The sequence below is a fragment of the Rhinolophus hipposideros genome (genome assembly GCF_964194185.1).
Source record: "Rhinolophus hipposideros genome assembly, chromosome: 5".
Classification (NCBI taxonomy): Eukaryota; Metazoa; Chordata; class Mammalia; order Chiroptera; family Rhinolophidae; genus Rhinolophus; species Rhinolophus hipposideros.
In genome coordinates this window covers 71,047,273-71,068,510 of record NC_138051.1, presented here as the reverse complement: position 1 = coordinate 71,068,510, position 21,238 = coordinate 71,047,273, and the positions used below count along the sequence as shown (strand labels likewise).

Sequence of the window (21,238 nt, the reverse complement as noted above, 5' to 3'; positions counted from 1 at the left end):
AAGTATGTTTACTGAAGCACTACTGGCAGCATTGAAAAACTGTAAATAACACAAACCTTCAATAGGAGACTGGGCCAGTGATTTATGATATATAAATACTCAATATGTATCATGGAGATGTGATGAAAAGTGAGAATCTGTATTACATGCAACCTGTCAAAGATGTACAAAGTTGCAAAACTATGGAGAGCTTAATTAATTCCATTTTTGGACAAATACAAGAACACATGTGTATGTTCATGAAATTTTTTTAAATATTGAGAAATATGCATCAAACTGTTAAGACTCAAATTATAATTATATTCGTATATTGTTTAATTTTTAAACAAAGGGCACGTTATTATTATAAGCTTAAAAATACATTAAATGTTTTACAAATAAAAATAAAATAGTCAGATATAAAATATATGACTGGATCAAGAGCAAAACCAGCAGTAAAAGCTCTTGGTTTGTTGATTCCATGAGACAGCAGAAAAAGGGGTAAGCTAAAGGTAGAAAATCTGAGGTCATTATAGACATGATTTATGCTTTTTTCCTTTAATAACTGAAAACAGAGATTAGGATTTATTTGATATTCTAAAGAGCACTGCTATTTCTTTACCTCTAGTCACATGAAGACCAATTAATTTGTAAGACTGATTGAGAACAGTTTTAAGTAAGTAGAATTTCTTAGCTGAAGACACCAGCTGGGCCAGTTAGGGGCCGTCATGTTAATTAGACACAGGAAAGGCTGTGGGGTGGCAGGAGGGCCAGAACTGTGAATTCCCCTCCTACGCGTGAATCAGACAAATGACCATAAAAGGCAAATCAGAACTCAGAAGACAGGCAGACTCAAGGCACCCACAATTCTTTCCTAACTGCTTCTGAAATACTTCATTTGGGGCCTGAACAGTGACCCTGTATTGCTTGATAATTTAAAAGCTTCCCAAAAGGCAGAAAAATGGAACTAGTGATTGCAGCTGACCGTACCCTCTCACAGGAGTGCCTATCTCTCATATAACCACCCCAAACTGACTCGAGTCGATTCTTTGATGGTAAATAATATACGTATGAAAGGTTCAAGCTCACAATTCTTTGAGCTCCTGCTTGATGCTATAAACCAAATCAGCATATGGAAACTTTGCCTAGAAAAATAATTAGGATGCTGACTGTATCTTGGCCCTTTAATGTGGATTTAAATCTGCAGAGGAAAAGACATTTCAAAAAAGCTCCCTATATTGCTTCTGACTTGAATGGCATTTGGAAATCAACCAGTCAATAGAGGGAAGACACAGAAACTTCCATTAGTCCAGTGCAGGGTTTCTCACCTCAGAACTACTGACACTTTGGGCCAAATAATTCCTTGTAGGTGGGGGTGGCCTGTGCACTGTAGGATGTTTAGAAGCATCCTAGCCCCACCCACCAAAGGCCAGTTATAACAATCAAAAATGTCTCTAGACCTTGTTAAATGACCCCTGGGGGCAAAGTCGCTCCCAGTTGAGAACCATTCATCTAGGGCAGTGGTTTTACTGACATCCTATGTGGGCAATTCTGTTGTATGAGGCACTTCTTCTCTATTTAATTCAATTCTTCAGCACACTGCAGACTTTTTGGCATCTCCTGCACCCAGAACCAACCCTGGGTCAGAGTGATACCCCGACTTATTTCCAAATGAGCCAGGTTGAGAAACTCTGATTCAGGGTCTGGTGCTTTCTAGGTCAAGTAATTAGAAATGATTGAAGTTACCTCCTCTATGTAAGCCTTGGGAAGAGGCAGTCCAGCAGTAACCTGGAAGGAAAGGAAGCAAAGTCAGAGGCATTTTCTATTTACAATTAGGTATTAGCTTAAAACGGTGCTTGCCATGAGCTGAAGGCCAGAAGCTGCACGCTTGGGGGATATGCAGCAGAATAAGGTCGTTTCCTGCCCCAAGGATTTAGGGTGCATGACCAGCCCTACAACACAGAACAAAAATGACAGCTTTGAGCAGAACTAAGGAGGTGAGAAAGGACCTATGAAAGTGGGAAGAAGGGATGCGTTCTAGGAAGGGGCAATAACCTCAGTGAGTGATGCAGACGGCAGTGGGGGTAGAAGCCAAGGTGAGCGTAGGGAAAAAGGCAGCTGTCAGCCTTGCCTATGGAGTCTGTGACAAGCCCTGCAACGAGAGCATGAGCTGGTCTGGAGCCGACCCACGGCTTTGTGGAGCTGAACTGGGGTGTGTGAGCAACACAAACAGGAAGTGGCACACAGGGATTCTCTTCCTCTGTCACAGCCTATTTAAAGGTGTCAAGGTACTTAAGCAGTAGGTTCACTGTGATGGAGGTACCTGGTGGCTTGGCTGTGCTGCATCCACAGGGATGAGCACGGGGTGAAGGTGCCAATTCCAGGGACCCCGCTGTGGGCAATGGACAGTGACTAAGAAGAAACAAATTGACAGTGACCATGAGATCAGGTGGAAAGGAAGTGCAATGGTGTGAGGGTGAGTGTGTGTGTGTGTGTGTGTGTGTGTCTGTGTGGAGCAAGAGAGAGAAGTGTTGGTTATGATCAGGAAGAAAAAGGGAATGCATCCTGCACTGCTGGCAGAAAGGGACGTGCTGGGCTAGGAGTGCTTGTGGTACCTTGGGGACAAATAAGAATGCAGAGGTGTGCTGGGGTGTGTTATGGCAGTGGTTCTCATAGTGAGGCCTAGGGACCTAATCTTTTCACCTTCACAAGGTCAAGACTATTTCCTTAATAATTCTAAGATATTATGGCTCTTTTCACTCTCATTCTCTCTGAGTGTACAAAGGACTTTTCCAAAGATTATGTGACATGGGCTATCACAACAGATCAAATGCAGAAGATGCGACTCCAGAGGTCTTCAATTCAGACAGATACTGAAGTGATCTGAAAAATACACAATGCCTAAAATTTGTTCTGGAAAATATAGTTAACTTTTCATTTAAAAAAATGTTATCTATGCTCATATGTGACTCAGTTTTAATTCCTAATATAGTTAAGTATCAATAGATATAACTCACCTAAATAAAATTTTTTTCCGGCTCTCAATAATTTTTAAGAGTGTAAAGAAGTTCTGAGACCAAAATGCTTGAGAATTGACATATTAGGCAAAACCCTGATCAATACACTAAGAAACATTGATTTTTGTTCTGTAGGTGAAGGAGGTCTTATTTCTTAAGTTACAAGACCCTCTCATGGAGGATAGGAATTTAATACTTCTTTAATTTCTGAAAACTAGCACCATGTTTTCACATGCAGGCGCTGGAGAAAAGTGTTAAAATAATAGATAAAAAATGAAATTTCTAACCAGCAGGGATTCCGGAAAACACAAAGTTCAGGTTGGAGTTGAACATAATCCAGTCCTAACCTCTCTTTCTATTACCCAGAGGCAGTCCTGAGCGTATCCACCATTCTCCCCCTCCCTCCCCACTCCAGGCTGTCAGTGGTCCCATCCAGCATGCACTGCTCAAGGAGGGGCTGACCTCTGACTCAGTTACGTGGTTTGTTTGGCTGGCTGCCAGTGTCACTATTTCAAGGGGAAATGGGACTGAGATTTTAAAAGAACAGTCTGAAAATAAAGGAGTTTTTTGTGGCTATAGCAAGCACATGTCCTTGGAGGAGTTTACATGTCCTTGGAGGAGAAAACCCAGAGATTTTCCTGACAGGTAGGCTATGAAGATAATTTCAGCCCTCTTAAAATGCTGAGAGCTGGTCGTGTCTCTGAGTGATAAGGCAGCCAGTCTAAGAGCTGTCTGAAAATCCTTTGCTTTTGACACACTATTAATCATGAAGATAAGAACAGCTTCATGATGAAACAGGCAGAAGACATCCAGCTTCCCCTTAGCCTTCACAACATTGCTGACAATCAGAGCCTTCTAACGATTGATCCTCACCGTGGGGCCACCTCCGTGCATTTTCAGAGCCCTGACAGTGGCAACAAGCACCACCACGTGAGGGCGGAGACCAGAATACCGGCATTTGATGTTAAAAAACTTTTCCATTCCAATGTCAGCTCCGAATCCTGCTTCAGTCACTGGAAGTAAGGACAAGAGCAACTGTAAGAATGCCATCCCAACATCCTTGATCATAAAACAAAACAAAACAACTCCATCTATTTACTGATCTTGCAAAAATACTCACCTACAAACCCTTCAGGGCCAACAAGCTTGAGTGCAATCCGGTCCGCAATGATAGAGGAATTCCCATGTGCGATGTTGGCAAAGGGTCCAGCATGAACGAATACTGGAGTGCCCTGTGGAAATCAAGATGGCCTGAGCGAAGCTGCCCAAACTGCTTCAAAATAGAATTGCACAGTCAAGGGAGGGAACGTCAGGTGAACTCCAAAAGAAAAAGACTTCCCAAAAGTTAAGTACGAAGCTGTCTGTTTTATATGTCAGTAATGTCCCAATCACAACTGTGAGAAAGAGTGTGAAGATAAGATAAGCAGGTAGAGAAGGTCTGTGACAAGCAAAGTGTGAACACAGAAAAGCAATTCAGGAAGGCAGGGTTCACTATGCTCACCTCTAACGTCTGCATGAGATTGGGCTTGATCGCATCCTTCATAAGCACCGTCAACGCACCACTCACTCCCTACAAAACAACGGCATGAAGCATCGATTCCTACCGGCAAACCCACTTTTTAAAACCAAAATTCAACATTCTTAGGTCTTCCTTTTTTAGCCATCTTGGACCAATTAGTACTGTCACCAAAACTAGACCACCCATTTTTTTATGTTTTTCTGGATATACTGTGAAGTAACTAGTTATTTTAAGCAGAAGAAGACAGAATGAAAATGAAATTCACATATAATTTTTGGAAAAACATGCAATTCTGGAAATAAGCATCTTAATTGAGCTGTTGCTGATGAACGAGGGGAATCCATTTTAAATTGGTTTATAGCATGGAAATACTAGTTCCTTGAGTAATGAATTATTTGTAACTTTGGTGTCTGAACAGAAATGACTATAAACAAAAATTCAATGAGTTTCCCAAAGCTGAAACTGCAAGTATACCCAGAAGTTCAATACCAACTCTTAAATATCAGGTCCCTCTTCTAAGCCATCTAACCGTAGCTGAACAAATTGGTAAAATTAGGGATTCCATTTATTTTCAGTTTTAATGAATTTCTAGTTCCTGTAAAATTTTAAAACAATTTTCTTCCTGACGCATATTAACTGTGAAAACAGGGTATTAACATTTCCCTCTATTCTGAATTCATCTGACATATCACTTAGTCACAGGCCAATCATTTTGGTGTATATCAACACAAACAGGCTTCTAAAAAATTAATCTGTAAGGTTATCTCATTGCAAACCTCATATTATCATGCAGACAGTTCAGAAATAACCTTGAAGTGGAGAACAAGCCTAGTAGGACCATCAGATAACTGGATAATGCGTTATTCCCAATGTGGTTATCAGCGTGGATAGGGTGGCCAACAACTTCGTGACAAGAGGCCTCTGTGCAGGGAGGCCTCCTAGGGAGAAGCCAGGGTGTGACTCCAAGCCTAGCTACCAAGGGCCTCACTCGGACTCTTGATGTCGTCTGCCAATTGAGGTCATACATCGACTTTTGAGAATACTCACAGGTTGAAGATGTTGCTCAAATCACCTGAAACCTGTGGTCTATTACTGGAGTATACTACCTATTATTATACTATGAAATACTTTTTGTAAATTTCATAATTATCTGTAGGCAGCAAAAGCTTATTGAATTTATTGGTTAAATGCAGCCTAACTTTTGTCATCGGTAACTGCCGAGAGAAGCTAGGACAATGGACACCAATGGACAATGGACATCACCAAGCCTGGAGCGCCAGGGTACCCACCAGATCTTCGGCACTGATGGGCTCCCCTTTCTTGCTGGACGCCACCACCATTTTGCTCAGTCTCTCTCTCATGTCTTCTAGGGAACTCGTGAGAGCCAGGACCGCCATGATTTCACTGGCCACAGAGATATCAAACTGGGCCTGTTGGAAGGAAAAAGACACAATAGGGAAAACTTCATTAAACCAGAAGGATGAATTGCAAAAGCAATCCTCATTTGAATTCTCAGCTTAAACGATTAGCTTAAATGGATAGAATAACAGAATAGTACACAAAGAACTTAATGAAAATAATCCTCCAATAACAAAATTTATAATTAACTATTCCAAGACCTCGAGTAGTCAATTTTTTAAAATAAATGTTCTAGTAGGACCAATAATCCCCGTGAAGGCAGGTTGTAATCCTGAAGTTATGGTTTCCCTGACATACAGTGGGAACAACACAGAAGCTCTTACACCGAAGAAACAGACTGTAAAATAGCCTCAACGAGAAGCAATTTTAATCAATTTGTGTGCAAGGATATTCATTTGGGGCTCTCCACCTCCAGGAAAAAATGCTGGAGGGAGAAACACATAGGTGACACATGGGATTTACTGCAAAAGCTGTCAGGAGTGCTTAATACCACACCTACTCACTTCCATTTTAATAGGGAGAAGGCAGAATAACACCTGGCAGTATCTATCGGATGGGAGGGGATGGAGGAGGACGGAAGGAGCAAGGATCTGGTTAGTCTGAACTAATTTACTTAGGAATAAATAGTTACCGTCCGTGTGTACCCTTTCTCCGTTGGAGACTGTCCAATTGTGATCTGCCTCAGGAATCTATCATTGGTATCCAACACTACAGAAAGGGAAGATACAGAGCAATGTTTAGTAAAAGGACCATAAAGTTAAAGGAACCAGCCAAATTTTAATGCAGTTAAGTCTAACTTAATGTCTATTAATGTTTGATTTCAAAACTGATGGCAAAGCTAGAATATGGGTTCAAGTTAAGGAATGATGTTCATATATTATAAACGTGCTGGAATTATATTTTAAAAAAGGAATGTGGAGTGATTTGGTTTTAATCTGTCTAGGGAATTCAAACAATTAACTAGATATCTGGGATCTATTTTAAAGTACATTTGAAATCACAAGAAAAACAGAGAGGGCCACAGTTTTTGAAAAGGCTGCAGTTTGTGTTGTTGTTCTGTGGGCTGATTCACTGACCTTACACCACCCTGAGAAACACAAGAGCCATAAATGCAGGGCCAGGCAAATGCCTTTGGAAGCATGCTGGGTAATAGACCTGCTCTTTCCTTTAGCACACTTAGAAGAAATAATTTCCATTCAGATGACAGAATATCTATCCAATTGTGTATCCTTGGAAAACATGGCAAAGATCAACCAACTAATCTTAATTCTACCTCCCACAACTAATTAATGTTAATATTTTAGTGTTTTACCAATTTTGTTTTTTGAATGATGTGCCAAACAATAACAACAAAACACAAAACTAACAACACCACACTGGTTACACTCCAAATGGGTCAAAGAGGAGAGGAATTTTTAAGGCACTTGACAACATGCCAAAGTATTTTCCATAAAGACTGTAGTAATTTAAACAGCAAAAGCAATGTATTATACAGCATTTGAAGGGAGACAGACAGACAGACAGACAGACACACACACACACCCCCACGATAAATGAAGTACATAATGTATTGTTGGAGACTACCCTTATTTTTCAAAACATATAGTGTCAAGTACCTTGTACCTAACTTCTCTGTATACATAACCAGTCAATAAGTATGGTCCTTTTTTTCCTTGTCTGCTTCTACTTTCTTAGAAAGCATGAATTAGACACAAAGCAAAGCAAAAGCAAATGGGACACTAAATTTTCAAAATAGATCTTTAGCTTATTCCTCATAAAATATTATACCATCTGTCTAAAGCTAGTGAAGCAAAGGGAAAAACATCAGTGTGGTTTTATATATTAAGAGAGTCATCTTAAAAATGCCATTAGCATTTATAGCAACAGCTACTGAGCCAACAAAAAGCACAAATACAGTCCATTAATTGGCCATTAGCTGCGTTCTACTGGACTGGAGGAAAATTCCTTCTCAGCAGTGATACAGGATAGACAATGGATGCACTGTTGGTACAAAAGAAAACTCTAAGCTGGGCTAGTTGTACGGCAGTGAAGCTAGGCAACTCACTCACTAAATTCCCAAGTGTTTAAACCTTTAAGGCTACCTACTTTGTTACAAGGGACTTTAATAAAGTGAGGTAAAAATGAGTATGCAAGCTAGAGAACTACAAGAAAAATCAAGTCACTTATGCCAGATAAGAGTTCCGAGAATAAAGGGCAACATGATTCAAGAAGGGATTAGACATAATTTTTCTACTTCATGACACTAGAAAATTGTTTGCATATAACAAATTTGCAAAATGTTATGTTTGGTTTATGCATGAACTTCTGTGAAACCACCCTCACTGCAATCAACAGTAAATAGCCAGCAAACGTCCAACTAAGCCAACAAAAGGAGGTCTGATTATAGCTAATAAGGAGAGAAATTGATGAAGGTGGCCAGAAAAATGAATGTCACCATTTTGGTCATGTCTTATACATAAAAATTCCAGTACACAAGCTTCCAGACCTCACATTTTAATAACTCCTATGGAGGGTGTGGGGTGTGCAGTATTACCAAAGGAAAGGGTGCGTATATGTGGCCCTGGTACCTCTTTGCCAAGTTATAGTTTCCGGATCAATATCTAATCTTGCAAATCTGTTTATCTCTTCATCTGTCAGTGTGGTAGGATCAGTCTTTTCAATGCCTAGTCTCTGAAGACAAAACAGACAAAACAAACAAAAGCATAATAAATATAAAAAATTTTTTGATTCCCTATCTCTAGATAGGGTCCCCTCTAGAAAATACAAACCATGTTAAATTCAGAAGGGAAACACCTCCTTACCAAACACCTAATTTCATACAATATCAAAAATGAAGAAGGGAAAAGCTTACTTTTAATCTTCGGATTTGGATATCGGAGAACTTTTTCACACCATTTATTGACGGTACCAAACGATTAAAGAGAGCCTTAAAGAAAAGGGGGAAAAAAAGGTTTTTTTAAATGACAAGAACCCCACTACCTTGCTATCTGCATCATCAGCACCCAAAGGACCAACATTAATTCAGGTGCTTCAACTGTTTCAAAAGTGCCCATGGGACTTCAGCATCATACCTTGTCAGTCTGGGTCAGTTCATGGAACATCCGGGCATCAATGGCTGCAGCAACAAGGTTATTAGCTGCAGTGATGGCATGGATGTCACCAGTGAGGTGGAGATTAAACTACAAAAGAGCAGAAGCCACATCAGTCTTTCAACTTCTCTGCATCCTTCCAACATTCATTCTATTGCAACCAAATCAATGCCTCTGTTAAAGCCAATGGAAAAACTGATGGCCGCACAGCTAGTGGACAAATACCTAATACAGGCAGAGCTGGAAAATATACATTACTGCCTATTTTAAGGAAAATTGTGTTTTTTCCCTAAGTGACATGTTCAGTAATCATAAACGCCACACCACTGGGATCAACAGCAACACTGGATTACTGAGGACACACACATGTCCTTTACACATCAAACGACGAGGACACTGGAACAACCCAACTCTGTGCCTACACTGTTCCTACTTCTGTAGCTCTTACTCTGAATTTACTCCATGTTGGTTCTTCCTAATCTCGTGCTTCATTTGATCACTTGCTTAAAATTATTCCCACTGAAAGCCAAGCTTTGAAGTCCTTGTCATGTCAAAAAACTAAGCTGTCTCACAAGTTTGCAAATTAAGATGTTTTTCTCTAAAGTGTCACTTCTGCTGAAAAACAAGTCGCTTGTCCACTAAGGCCTCTACAGTAAAGCTTAAGCTCTGGAAGGGAAAACTATAATAAAATCTGGTCTGATTCAACCACATCCCAGAGTACATTACCTCTTCCATAGGAATGACCTGGGAGTAGCCACCACCTGCAGCACCACCTAGAAGACAGGTCAAGGGTGAGACTTATGTTAATCTGCTTCTCCACCAAGACATTTGGAAGTCAAATAAAAGCGAATCAGTCAAATAAAAGCGAATTTTATAAGTGCTATGCATAGTACTTACTTACTTCTTACGACCATTGGGACACATGTGATCAAATGTTTTCTAATTTTCTTTTACTAAGTTAAAACACGTGCTCGTGTGATACTGAGTAGTCTCTCAATTAAAATCTGAGTCTAACTTGACTCAGAACAATGAACACATACATACCTACTCATTATCTTTAGAAACAGATTCCTAATATCTGTGAAAAGACCCAGGCTAGTTACATGAAGGCAAACCTGTTCAATTTCATACTCTCATAATTGCTACTCTGGCATTTAAAAAAAGGAATATTTAAAATACACACACCAAACACAGAGAGACTGCAATTCTTCCTAAAGAGTAGACGTATATTAGAAATCAGCTTAACTACTAGATGTTTGCTGACCGATTTGGATTATTAACCAAAGGCCAGTCAAAAATATCCAGGTATTCAGGTTATCAGTGAAATAAACATCAATTTAAGGTACAGATTTTGTGGGTTTTTTTTGGTTTATTTTCATTTTAGTTTTTTTGTAAGGCACACACCACACAATGAAAACGGGGCAATTCATGATATAAGAAAAAGGAGAATATTGGGTTCAATAAGCAGAACAAGCAAAAAGGCTCATTTTGACATTGAAATGGGGTTGTCAAGACAAACTCAAAAGCAGAAGTAAGTCAGCACATGTATAAAACAAAGCAAAACAATACACAAAAGAGGTGCAAAGCTGTACCCAGAGTTAACATTTGTAGTAATCACGAGGACAAGCAGAATATGCGATACCCTATTACCAAGCAAATAAGAAAGCTAACTCTTGGAACCTATTATAATTAATAGAAGTAATTATAATGAAAAGAATAGGTTTACAGTACTGAAGCTATCAAAAACTGAAGGGGAAGTATGATTACTAACATGTTTTCATACAATCAAAAGAAATACGTGTTGTCTTAGAGCTTAAAAAAGACATGGGGGCCCACTCTGGGTCTGTAACACCAGTGACTTTGATCCGGTTGCCTGAGGTCCCAGTTGCTGCCATTGCAAAATGGAGATAATACTGTCTTATATTAGAAAATACAATAATACGCATGAACTGCTTAGCACAAACCCTGGCATAAAACACATACGCAGTAAAGGTAGGCTTTCCTTATTCCCATAGGGTAAAACATCTGTAGGATTTGTCTGTATCTCTAGGAAGTCAACATGGTGATTGGTGGCTATAACTGCCTTTATTGTTACTGTGACGGTTCACTATGAGTCACACAAAAGCACCTCTGCCTACGTATTACCCATCCCAGGCATCTCGGTGCAGTGTCACATAGCGACAGTAGGCCCTGGGGTGACCGATGAAAGCCCTCACCAGAAGCACCACCACAGGGAGGTGTGAGGAAGACACTCCTAGTATCGAAATAAGTGGAACACGCCATAGCATTCATGGGTCAAGTGGGTTGGGGAGGACTGAAGGAGAGGCAGGTGTCCTCTGGCCACCCAACGTCTGATCCCACCGATACCTTTTATCCCAAAGGTGGGGCCCTGCGAAGGCTGCCGGACACACGCGAAGACATTCTGATGAAGGTGGGCGCCAAGGGCTTGCACCAGCCCAATTGTGGTCGTGCTTTTCCCTTCTCCCAGGGGCGTTGGAGTTATTCTTCAAGATGAAATCAAAAGAGGAAAATTAAATTTACGGAATGAAGTTGATTTGAATCACTATGTCAGAGCTGACAGATCCTAGAGAAAGACGCTTAATCTGAATAATTAGACACATTACCAGAAAAGAAACTTTTCCAAGCGTCTTAGTGGTAACTTCCCCCAAACCTTAACTTAAAAAAAACACCGCTGTACTTTACCTCTTCGAACTATAAGGAGCAAATATACCCACTGTGTAGAAAGACACTGCTACGATTTAAATTCTCAATTTAGTCTCAAAACCTAGTTTTTATAGGTAACCTCGCTGAGCAATAAAAATGAACGCACAGTGGATGTACTGACTTAAAGAACTGGGGGTCGGGAAAAGGCAATTCCATCTGCAGACTGCGTTTTAAGACCCTACTCTTCCAGCTACTAGATGAACAATTTGGCACCTTTTCTCATCTCTGAAAGGTTATAATCTACTCTTCCCTCACATGGTGGCTACAAGGATCAAATTAGATTAAAAAAATACCTGTGAAAATGCTAAAACCAAATGAAAGGAACTGCCACTATATATGCCAGGTGAAAATGCAATCCCTGGTAGTAATAATCAGGGTTAATATTAAGATTTGATCAGCAAATGAGTAGAAACCATACCCAGTTACCACTACGTATTTCCCATCGGGCTGCTGCTTCAGGCGTTTCAGCACAGACAGCACAACTTTAGCCTTTGTTTCACCATATAATTCTACCTCCTCAGAGAACAGACCAATTTCTCGAGCCAGGTTACAAATGGGCTTTGGCTTGCAGGATCGTGATATATCAATGTCACTTAAAAGAAATATAGAAAAAATGTTATCAGTCTTTATTCACTGAATTAATCAATCCCATCCTAATAATGACCAGACAGGGCATCCATGTAGCAGTATAAAATGACAAACCACAAAGCTCTTAATCCAGTAAAATTTTATTTTTACCTTGGAACAGGTGTCTTGAGGTTAAGGTTGTTATACTGAATCAGCCACTTTCCTGGCTTAGATTTCTCCAGGAAACGCTTTGCACTCTCTACTGTGCTCTAAACAAAATGACATAAATGGAACTTAGAGAGGCTATGATTTTAACCTCCACCTCAATTCTTAATCCTGGCTCAATCAAGTTCAATCACAAAATAAACAGCTTTATGATCCACCAATTAACATGCTTCAATTCTAGGCAAGAGTCGACAGGCACCCAAAATGCCCCGGGCTGCTTGCCTCTCCCCGTATCAGGCGGTGTCGTAAAAAGGGCAAGGAAGCCAAGACGAACCTGGCAAAGGCAGTGTTTGCACTTTTCTTTTCCTCAAGGTGTCACATTCCAAAGTAAATTAGAATTGTGCCTTCCCTACTTTCCTCTACTCATTCTATTTCTCTGTTCTTCCATTCCCTTGTTTCTTCAATAGACTCACATCTTTATTTAGCTTTCGATCAGGTTTCCTGACGTGTCTACGTGGGGAAAAAAGCAGGAACTTGAATGCTACCAGTTTCTTAGTGCTATTCCAGAACCTTTGATTTACACGCACCTGCATGAGCATGGCCACCGTCATGGGTCCCACGCCCCCGGGAACGGGCGTGATGAAGCTTGCCCTCTCTCTGGCCTCACCGTAGGCCACATCGCCCACCACTTTTCTCCCACTTGGTTTTGTATCATCTGGTCACGGGGGGAAAAAATTCAAAGTCTCAGAATCGTAATCCTGGTGTTTATTTCTAAATTAAGTGATCAACTACAACAGCTTGTTGCAAAAACTAAGTAGAGTTTAGGGTGTGTACTCCCATTGGGCTGAAGTGCCTACTTTACTTAAAAGCTATGGGATGACAGGTGTTGGCTATTTCCTAGGAAGAAACTTATTTTACAAGGTGCTTAATTAGTTTTCCAGAACCAGAAGCATCCTTTTGTACTCTGTCAGGTGGCAAATAAAATAACAACTGTTTTCTTTTCTTAAAGCCAACTACCCAATATATAATGAGCACCTTTTAAAATGTTAATTTGCTAAAGCTTACAAAGGAATTTTTTGGGTGCACAAAGCTCCAACTATGTCACAGCTGCCAGATACTGTTTCTACAGCAACTGTCAGCATTTTGTCGGCTCCATGCGTGAGATGGAGGAACAATTCAACATCCAACTCCAAAGATGAGCAGCTACTTAAATGTATGCAAAAGGCAAAGAATATAATTACACTTTCCTTAAAAGGATACAAGAATAACTACAAATCTTACCAGCAAAGAATAGCTATTCAAGAGAACAAAACCCAGTGCTGCATCACTGCTCTCTCACACAAAGGACATCCTACACTTGGCTTCAGTGCACTTCCGGAGGGGCTGCGGGTCAGGCACAGACCTCCCAGCTCTAAGGCTTCTGAGGCAGGATCTGGTATCATCTTAGCCATTTCACATTTCTCTTTGATCGGATCGCCACAACCAAGAGAGGTAGCTTCAGGGTACAGCAGTTCTCAAGTAACATAGCTTCATTCAACACCATTTTGTTATAATGTTGATGGGGAAAAAAAAAAAATCGATTCCAGGGTGGGGCCACTGTCTGTGTAGAGTTTGCACATTCTCCCCACGTCTGTGTGGGTTTTCTCCGGGTTCTCTGTTTCTTCCCACATCCCAAAGATGTGCACATCAGATTAACTGGTGTGTCTAAATTGTTCCAGTCTGAGTGTGTGTGCACGTGTGTGTGCGCGCGCCTCCTGTCCAAGGCTGGTTCCAGTCGAGGGCCCTGAGCTGCCAGGATAGGCTCTGGCCACCTAAGAAGACCCTGAACTGGAAAACGTGGGTTGGAAAATAATTATCTTACTTGTTTTTGTTCATCTTTCTTAAATGTATGTATAGCTCACATTTATTTCAATGTTTAATATTAGAAGTGTTTCAGTCTTTATTTTAGAAGTTTGATAATGTTTTTTGTGACCAGAAATACGCCATAGGAACGTAACTCTTGTTTATATCAATTAGCCTATGATAAAACTGGTTTCATTATCCGTTGTTTTTGGTTAAAATTGCAATTTCCAAGAACCTACTGAGGACACTAAGTGAGGACTTACTGTATAGCCATAAAGTCAGACGTAAGAGACCTAGGCTCTAGGACCAGCTCTTCCACTAATTGCCCATCCTCAACTTCTGTGGGCTCCTTACTGATCAGGAGTCCAAAAATGCAAAAAAAGATTAATACTACTTATTTCACAAGCTTGCTGAGAATCAAGTGAGAAAATGTGCATATTCTTGAAATAGAAAAAGCATTCTCCAAAATAAGTTTCCCTTCCCGTGCTACATACATAAGATATTTTCTATCCGTATGTACCATACGGACCTAGTGAACAAAAACTCCCCAGATAGTTTCAGGTTTCTAGAAGACAATAAAGCAGCAACTTCTGGAAGAACATTTCCTCTCATAACCATTAAAGTCATTTCAAAATGCCAAGGAAATACTGTTAAAAGTTTGTCCTCTGTACAGGTTTTAATAGTCTAAGACTGAAGCTAGCTTAAAATAACCCGTGTCTATTTCTATTTATTAATGTTAGTTACTTTCTCCATATAGAGACAAATCAACTGCTATACAACTAAATGCTGCACTAGATGAGCAACTTAACCCAACATTACCAGGGTTGACTTGAATGACCTTCTGATGTTTATACAGTATGTCAAGGAAAGTATGATGTGGTCTAGAAAGTGACCACTTCTCAAATCTCAGAAGTGTATGGTTTCAGTCACCAACAAACATCTTGCTTAAATACCCCAGGCCTAGAATTTCTCTTACATTGGAAATTATATGAAGAAAATTCAACTGAAGATCCAGCTGAGACTGGAATTTTTCACATCTAATTTGGGGACCCCTAATAATGGAGTCCAGTATAAAACTCACTAAGATAGATAAGACTAGATTGGGATAGGGTGGGGAGACTGTTCCTTCTTTTTACAATCCTTCCAAATAAAACACTTACTATTAATGAAGCCCTTCTCACATTATCTTTAGTAAGCCAAGCAGGAAGAATACTTATGTGTTTCTCTCGCTAATACTTCCTGCTCTACACTTGAAACTTAAAAATATTCCTGTTTTGGAAATAAATAAATGCACACCTCAATTCATTCTTAATTTGGCAAGTGACTTATGATGGTATCCCTGAGTAGACCTACGCAAACGATTTAAATAATCAAACTGTGAACCAAGACGTGGCCCAGCTGTGGAACACTGGGCTTCGAAATGAGCATTTGCCTAGAACAGGCTGAAGGTCCTCCAGCCCAGCCATGGTCTGGTAACTCTCAGTGATTCTGCCGTCCTCCGAGAACAATAAAATCCAGACTTATTGATACTTATCCCACTATACGCCCAGGATCAGTAAAAATACAGCTGACCAAGAGAGAAGACAGTGCTTTCATCTTATTCATATCTGACCATCTCTGTGAGGAATGAATATGAACAGGATGGTGCGTTTCATGTTTTAAGTCAACATTTCATCTCTAGCTACAGGATTTAAGATCCCCACCCAGGTGCTTCTTCATTTCCCTCAAATCTAGTCCAAAAAAAAATTGCCAAAAGCAGAAATATGATACGGAAGATACAACCTTTTAAACAGAATGAGCTAGAATGTCACATCGCCAGTACTCAAAGTGAGGATTGTAGAAGAGCACTTTATCACCCTTTAGATAATTATTCTACAAGAAAATGAGTGCTCAATTATGAGTTACTGTCTTAAAAGCATGGTAGGGAGAGTGGGAGGGAGGTTAAAAACAGTGAAGGCTTGACAGTGACTAATGTTCCTGGCAGCTTAGTGTCTGTATTTCAAACTTGAGGTGGGAAGGGAGGAAAAAAAATTATTGTTGCTATAATTCCCTTGAACAATTGAATAGATCAGAGAGCGCCGGCAGTCAAAAAGCGTAAAGCTGGACATGGCACTACAGAGACCACTGCCCTGAGGAGCTGACTGCCTCAAGGAGGAGAGCACAGGACACCAAGTACGAGACATATATGATAAAAGAAACACCAAGTTCTATGGGAGGGGAAGAAGGGAGAGGATTTCCAAAAGGAGAGATCATCCCTTGTTGCGGGGAAATCAGATAAGGTTTGGAAGGAAGAAGAGGCATTTCAGACAGAGAGGAGGTGGGGAAGAAGGGGCTAGAAGTGAAACTCATGCCATTGTGTAGCCCCAGGGCTGGGATGGTGCTTGATCCACAGAAAGTCACTTCAATAAGATGGTTCCTTCGAGGGCCGGCGGGTGGCTCGGTTGGTTAGAGCGTGAGCTAGACAACGAGCTGCCGCTGAGCTTCTGGAGGGCTGGACAGATGGCTCAGTTGGTTAGAGAGTGAGCTCTCAACAACTAAGTTGCCGGTTCAATTCCCACATGGGATGGTGGGCTGTGCCCCCTGCAACTAAAGATTGAAAACGGCAACCGGAGCTGAGCTGTGCTCTCCACAACTGGATTGAAGGACAACGACTTGGAGCTGATGGGCCCTGGAGAAACACACTGTCCCCCAATATTCCCCAATAAAAAATTTTTAAAAAAAACAACTAAAAGATTGTTCCTTCTTGACTCTATGAGGTGTTCTCGCAAGTATTCATTGTACTGTCCTTTCAAATTTTGTTTGAAAACTTCCTGAAAAAAGAGCCGCCTACTCCATTAAAGATGGAGGCATAGATACTACAGAGGAGAAACAGGGCACGTGCCGATTTACAACTTAAGGCAGGCGTTCACAAAGTCACGTGAGAAAAGAGGCTGCAGAGGAGGAAATGAGTACGGGGTTAAGGAGTCTGACAAGCGACATGGGAGGAGGCTCGTGGGCCCACGTCAAGGTGAACACGGAAAGAGCACGGAGATGGGTCTGAGTGGGAGTCAGACCAGTAAGAAAGTCACAGCAGTCCACCCAGCTGGGAGGCTACACTCAATAGTGACGGTGAGGACAGAGACGAGAGGAAATGACCCTAGTATTTAAAAATGAATCCAATATAGGGAATGATTGGGGAGGAAGAATGGTGATATCATCAACAAAAACAGGAGAATGAGGCATGACTTAGCGAGGACAATGCCAAGTACAGCTGTGGACATGGCTGTGAGGCTGGCTTTATCTTCTCTGCTCTCTGCGTAGTAAAAGCCTAGTCAAAAGTGTTCTTTGTAAAGCCCTATAGAGGAATCCTGGCAGAATGAATCCCTCTTCTGCAATCTCACAGAACTTTCCAAAGATGATGTTAAACCCACGCATCCTTTGTTAAAATAAAGACTGGTCTCTACATGAAGACAGAGTGAGATCTCCCTTTTGGCCGCTCTCCCTGGACAAAGTCATCTTGGGAGCTGCACAACACAGTGGTGAAAACCACAGGCTCTGCCATCAAGCCGACCTGCCTGCCAGTGGCATTTATGCCATCTAGTAACTGCATGCACCCGTGGACAGGACAATCACTGAGCCTTAGTACTTCACACCTAAAGCAACACAAGGGGTTGTCACTTAGGATTCATCTGATAACCCAGGTATCTCCCTCTGCCTCGCCCTCCACCAGAAACCACTTTCTTCCTCCAGCAACACTCACCTGGGACGTAATTGATTCCACAGTCGATGACTATTGCCCCAGGTTTGATCCACTCCCCTTTCACCATTTCAGGCTGACCAGTTGCAACCACCAGGATGTCACCTTTATATACCTAAAGAAAGAGGGTTCAGACTTCAGAAATTAAACAGTGAAAAAATCAGAGAATTGTTATAGGGGTTATGAGGTACAGTATATGGCAGTTTCTGGCACTTTAATGTTAGGTATTCCCATTAGGTGGGAACGCCCCACCACACATGTGCATGCGTGCACACACACGTGTACACACACACACAGAGAACGTCTTCCATTCCAGTCTGGACCCCTTACCTCTTTGCCTAGATCAGCAGTCTTGGAGTGGCAGGTGGTCACTGTGGCATGGTTCCACAGAAGCAAGTCATGCATGGGGGCACCGACTATTTTACTGCGCCCGACCACCACAGCGTGCCTTCCGGCAATCTGCACTCCTGAAAGAAAAGCCAACGTGCATCAGAGAACTGGGGGAAGCTGCTCTCCTTTGCATGCCTAAATGGGAAAATTCAGAACAAGGGCTCAAAAACGGGTTCTTAGCATCAAAAAAGAAATCTTCCTAAAAACACTCCTCCTTTGGAAATAATATTTTCAGCTCTAGGGTTTCAGCTACAAATTGGTACTTGTACATGTGTCCTTCTTGCTGTGGGTTTTAGAGAGCAGCTTAAGCCAAGATCCATTTATTGAGTCACAGGAGAGTAGGAAGAAAACCTACACTCAAGGAGAAAAAGAAACCCTGACATACAGCTATGTGGAAGAAGACATCAGATTAAATTACATGGGGAAAACAGTTATAACAAATAGGGGGCATGTAATGGGGTGGAGGAAAGTGAAGGAAATTAGATTAGTATTGGTAATTCTTTCCAATTTGGTAAGTGAATTTATGTAGTTTTTCATCCAAATTTCTCTTTTGGCTTAGAGCCTGAGCCATATGGTTATTTGCTGGGAAGTGATAAAAAGGAATTTTAACCATAGTAGAACGCTTTCTTTTTGTCTACTCAGCATCCATTCTTCTGTCACTATTCCAATGTTCTTTTCATGACTGAGATATTCTACTTAATAGAGATGGTTTGGGTAAGCACTCAGTAGTGGGCAAATGACCATATTTCACCCCCTGGCCAATGAGATCCAATTCCATGACTGTTATACACAAGGATGGAACAAGGCTGGGGCTGCTTGGAGCCACCAAGCGGAGAGTGAGAAGGAGCTAGAAGAAAGCAGAAATAAAGTCTACCTGAGCCCCTCTGCCTATCCATGGCTGAACTGGACTTCTCCCTAAGGCAGTTTGTGTTTAAATTGTGCTTCTTGCATAACATTGATTTTATCCTAAATAACGTCATAAACATCTAGAAGTAAAGCCCTCAACGTCTGAAGTGTTTAAAAGGTACCTTACTATACTTTCTAGGGTTCAGCAAAGGACTTGAAGCTGCATTAGGGCAAATGGCAGCTTCACTACCAGTAAAAGGAAGTGAGAAGCCTGTAGCTGCTGTGACTCATGGGATTTGTTTTTATCAAGTTATAACACACTGTTCGCTAAATATGCAGCAGAATATAAACTTAGTTGTGGGACTGAACAGTACTGGCTGCCCCAAGGCTTAGAGCTTGACCTTTTCTTGCCAACCACAGAAAATTTTCTTTTCCACTGGTCAACACTTTCCACTTGAAACTTCTGATCCACTTCCTTTCAACAGGACACACTTCCTTGTAAGAAATAACCTCTGCTAAAACTATTTGTGATGAAATTAAAATAGCAAGATCCTGACTAGGTAATGAGGTAACACAGCCAACTGTTAAGAGATCGTCTGCAGCCATCTGTCTAGTCCTAGAATGACTGTGGGAACCTGGTGCCTATTTGGGGGCTGGGGACTTTTCACCTTGTACCTTTACATACTATCTGAATTCTTAGTGTCATATAGGTTATTTTTTCACCAAAGATAACTTGCTTTGAACTCAAATAACTCTGAGTTCAAATCCTGGCTGTGCTGCTTCTTGGACAAATTACTCAATCTCTGAGTCTGTTTTCTCAGCTTTTGAACCTATCGAGTACCTGCTTCACAGGATTGTAGAGAAAATTAAGTGAGAATTTAGGTACAACTCCCAGTACACAGGTCGTTGTGACAATCAAGTCTGTTTCTATAGGGCCCACAATGCATCTCCTCTGCGCCTGCACATGTCAAGACCAGGCTCTCAGAAAGGGTGCTTTGTTTTTACCTGTCCCTTTGATGAGTTCCAAGCATCCTTTAGGTGTACAAGGGATGAAACAGTCATGCAGGTCACCTCTGGCAAGTTTCCCAGCACTGATGTTAGTCAATCTAGAACAGTGAAAGCAATAAAGGGGGAAATAAAGGTAACTTGGGTGCTTTTACTATTGAAAAGCAAATGTGGTATGTTCCCAGGAGAGAAATACATTATAATTAGAATCATGCAACGTGATCCAGAGAGTCAAGCCACACTCACCCGTCCACATCCTTTTCGGGTGCAATAGCATTGACCACTGCTTCCGTGTTAATGGGCTTCTCTGAATCTAAAGGTAGCTGCACTATGAACCCGTGTATGGTGAGGTCTTCATTCAAAGATGTAACGTACTTTAACACCTAAAAGTAAGGCCACATACAATTTGTATGCCACAGAGAAATCGAAAGAGTGGAGAAACTTTCCAAGTCAAAAGACAGGTTGTCCCCTTTCCCCACAAGAGTTTAGCTGTAGTCCTCCTGGAAAGTGCCTCCCCTTGAATCCTGAGAGGAACCCACTGAAACACTGAAACACTGAATGTAATCTTCCTGGGTCTGGTAAGAAACCCATCAAACAGAAGAGCTAAGAACAGTAATACCTATGTTACCACCATCCAAATAGGGATTTCTGTGATGACAGAAATGTTCTACAATTACAATTTACAACAGTGGCTACTGCATACTTGAAATGTGGCGTACAACTGAGGAACTAAATTTTAAATTTTATTTCATTTTAATTAAATGGCCACATGGGACTAGAGGCTACCCTACTGGACAGTGCAGATGTAGAACATTTCCCTGACTGCGGAAAGTTTTTTTCCCCTCCTGCCCGCTCAAAGTTGATCCCTATGGGCAACCACAGGTCTGACTTTAATCACTAATGGCTTGTTCTGCTTATT

At 41.1% G+C, this 21,238-nt stretch overlaps 1 protein-coding gene across 2 annotated transcripts in view; it reads right to left on the bottom strand.

The window, feature by feature from the left end:
• MTHFD1 (methylenetetrahydrofolate dehydrogenase, cyclohydrolase and formyltetrahydrofolate synthetase 1) overlaps window positions 1-21,238 on the bottom strand; it is a 55,257-nt gene that overhangs the window by 12,011 nt on the left and 22,008 nt on the right. For both annotated transcript variants that reach the window (XM_081049320.1, XM_081049321.1), the window contains exons 5-22: window positions 20,566-20,702; window positions 20,320-20,420; window positions 18,409-18,545; window positions 18,082-18,193; window positions 13,088-13,215; window positions 12,507-12,604; window positions 12,187-12,360; window positions 11,412-11,548; window positions 9,771-9,817; window positions 9,027-9,134; window positions 8,807-8,881; window positions 8,523-8,625; window positions 6,566-6,642; window positions 5,805-5,945; window positions 4,498-4,566; window positions 4,117-4,228; window positions 3,870-4,009; window positions 1,726-1,767 (exon numbers count right to left, since the gene is read on the bottom strand). In XM_081049320.1, coding sequence (XP_080905446.1) covers window positions 1,726-1,767; window positions 3,870-4,009; window positions 4,117-4,228; window positions 4,498-4,566; window positions 5,805-5,945; window positions 6,566-6,642; window positions 8,523-8,625; window positions 8,807-8,881; window positions 9,027-9,134; window positions 9,771-9,817; window positions 11,412-11,548; window positions 12,187-12,360; window positions 12,507-12,604; window positions 13,088-13,215; window positions 18,082-18,193; window positions 18,409-18,545; window positions 20,320-20,420; window positions 20,566-20,702 — 1,938 coding nt within the window. The remainder of the gene's footprint in view (window positions 1-1,725; window positions 1,768-3,869; window positions 4,010-4,116; window positions 4,229-4,497; window positions 4,567-5,804; window positions 5,946-6,565; window positions 6,643-8,522; window positions 8,626-8,806; window positions 8,882-9,026; window positions 9,135-9,770; window positions 9,818-11,411; window positions 11,549-12,186; window positions 12,361-12,506; window positions 12,605-13,087; window positions 13,216-18,081; window positions 18,194-18,408; window positions 18,546-20,319; window positions 20,421-20,565; window positions 20,703-21,238) is intronic.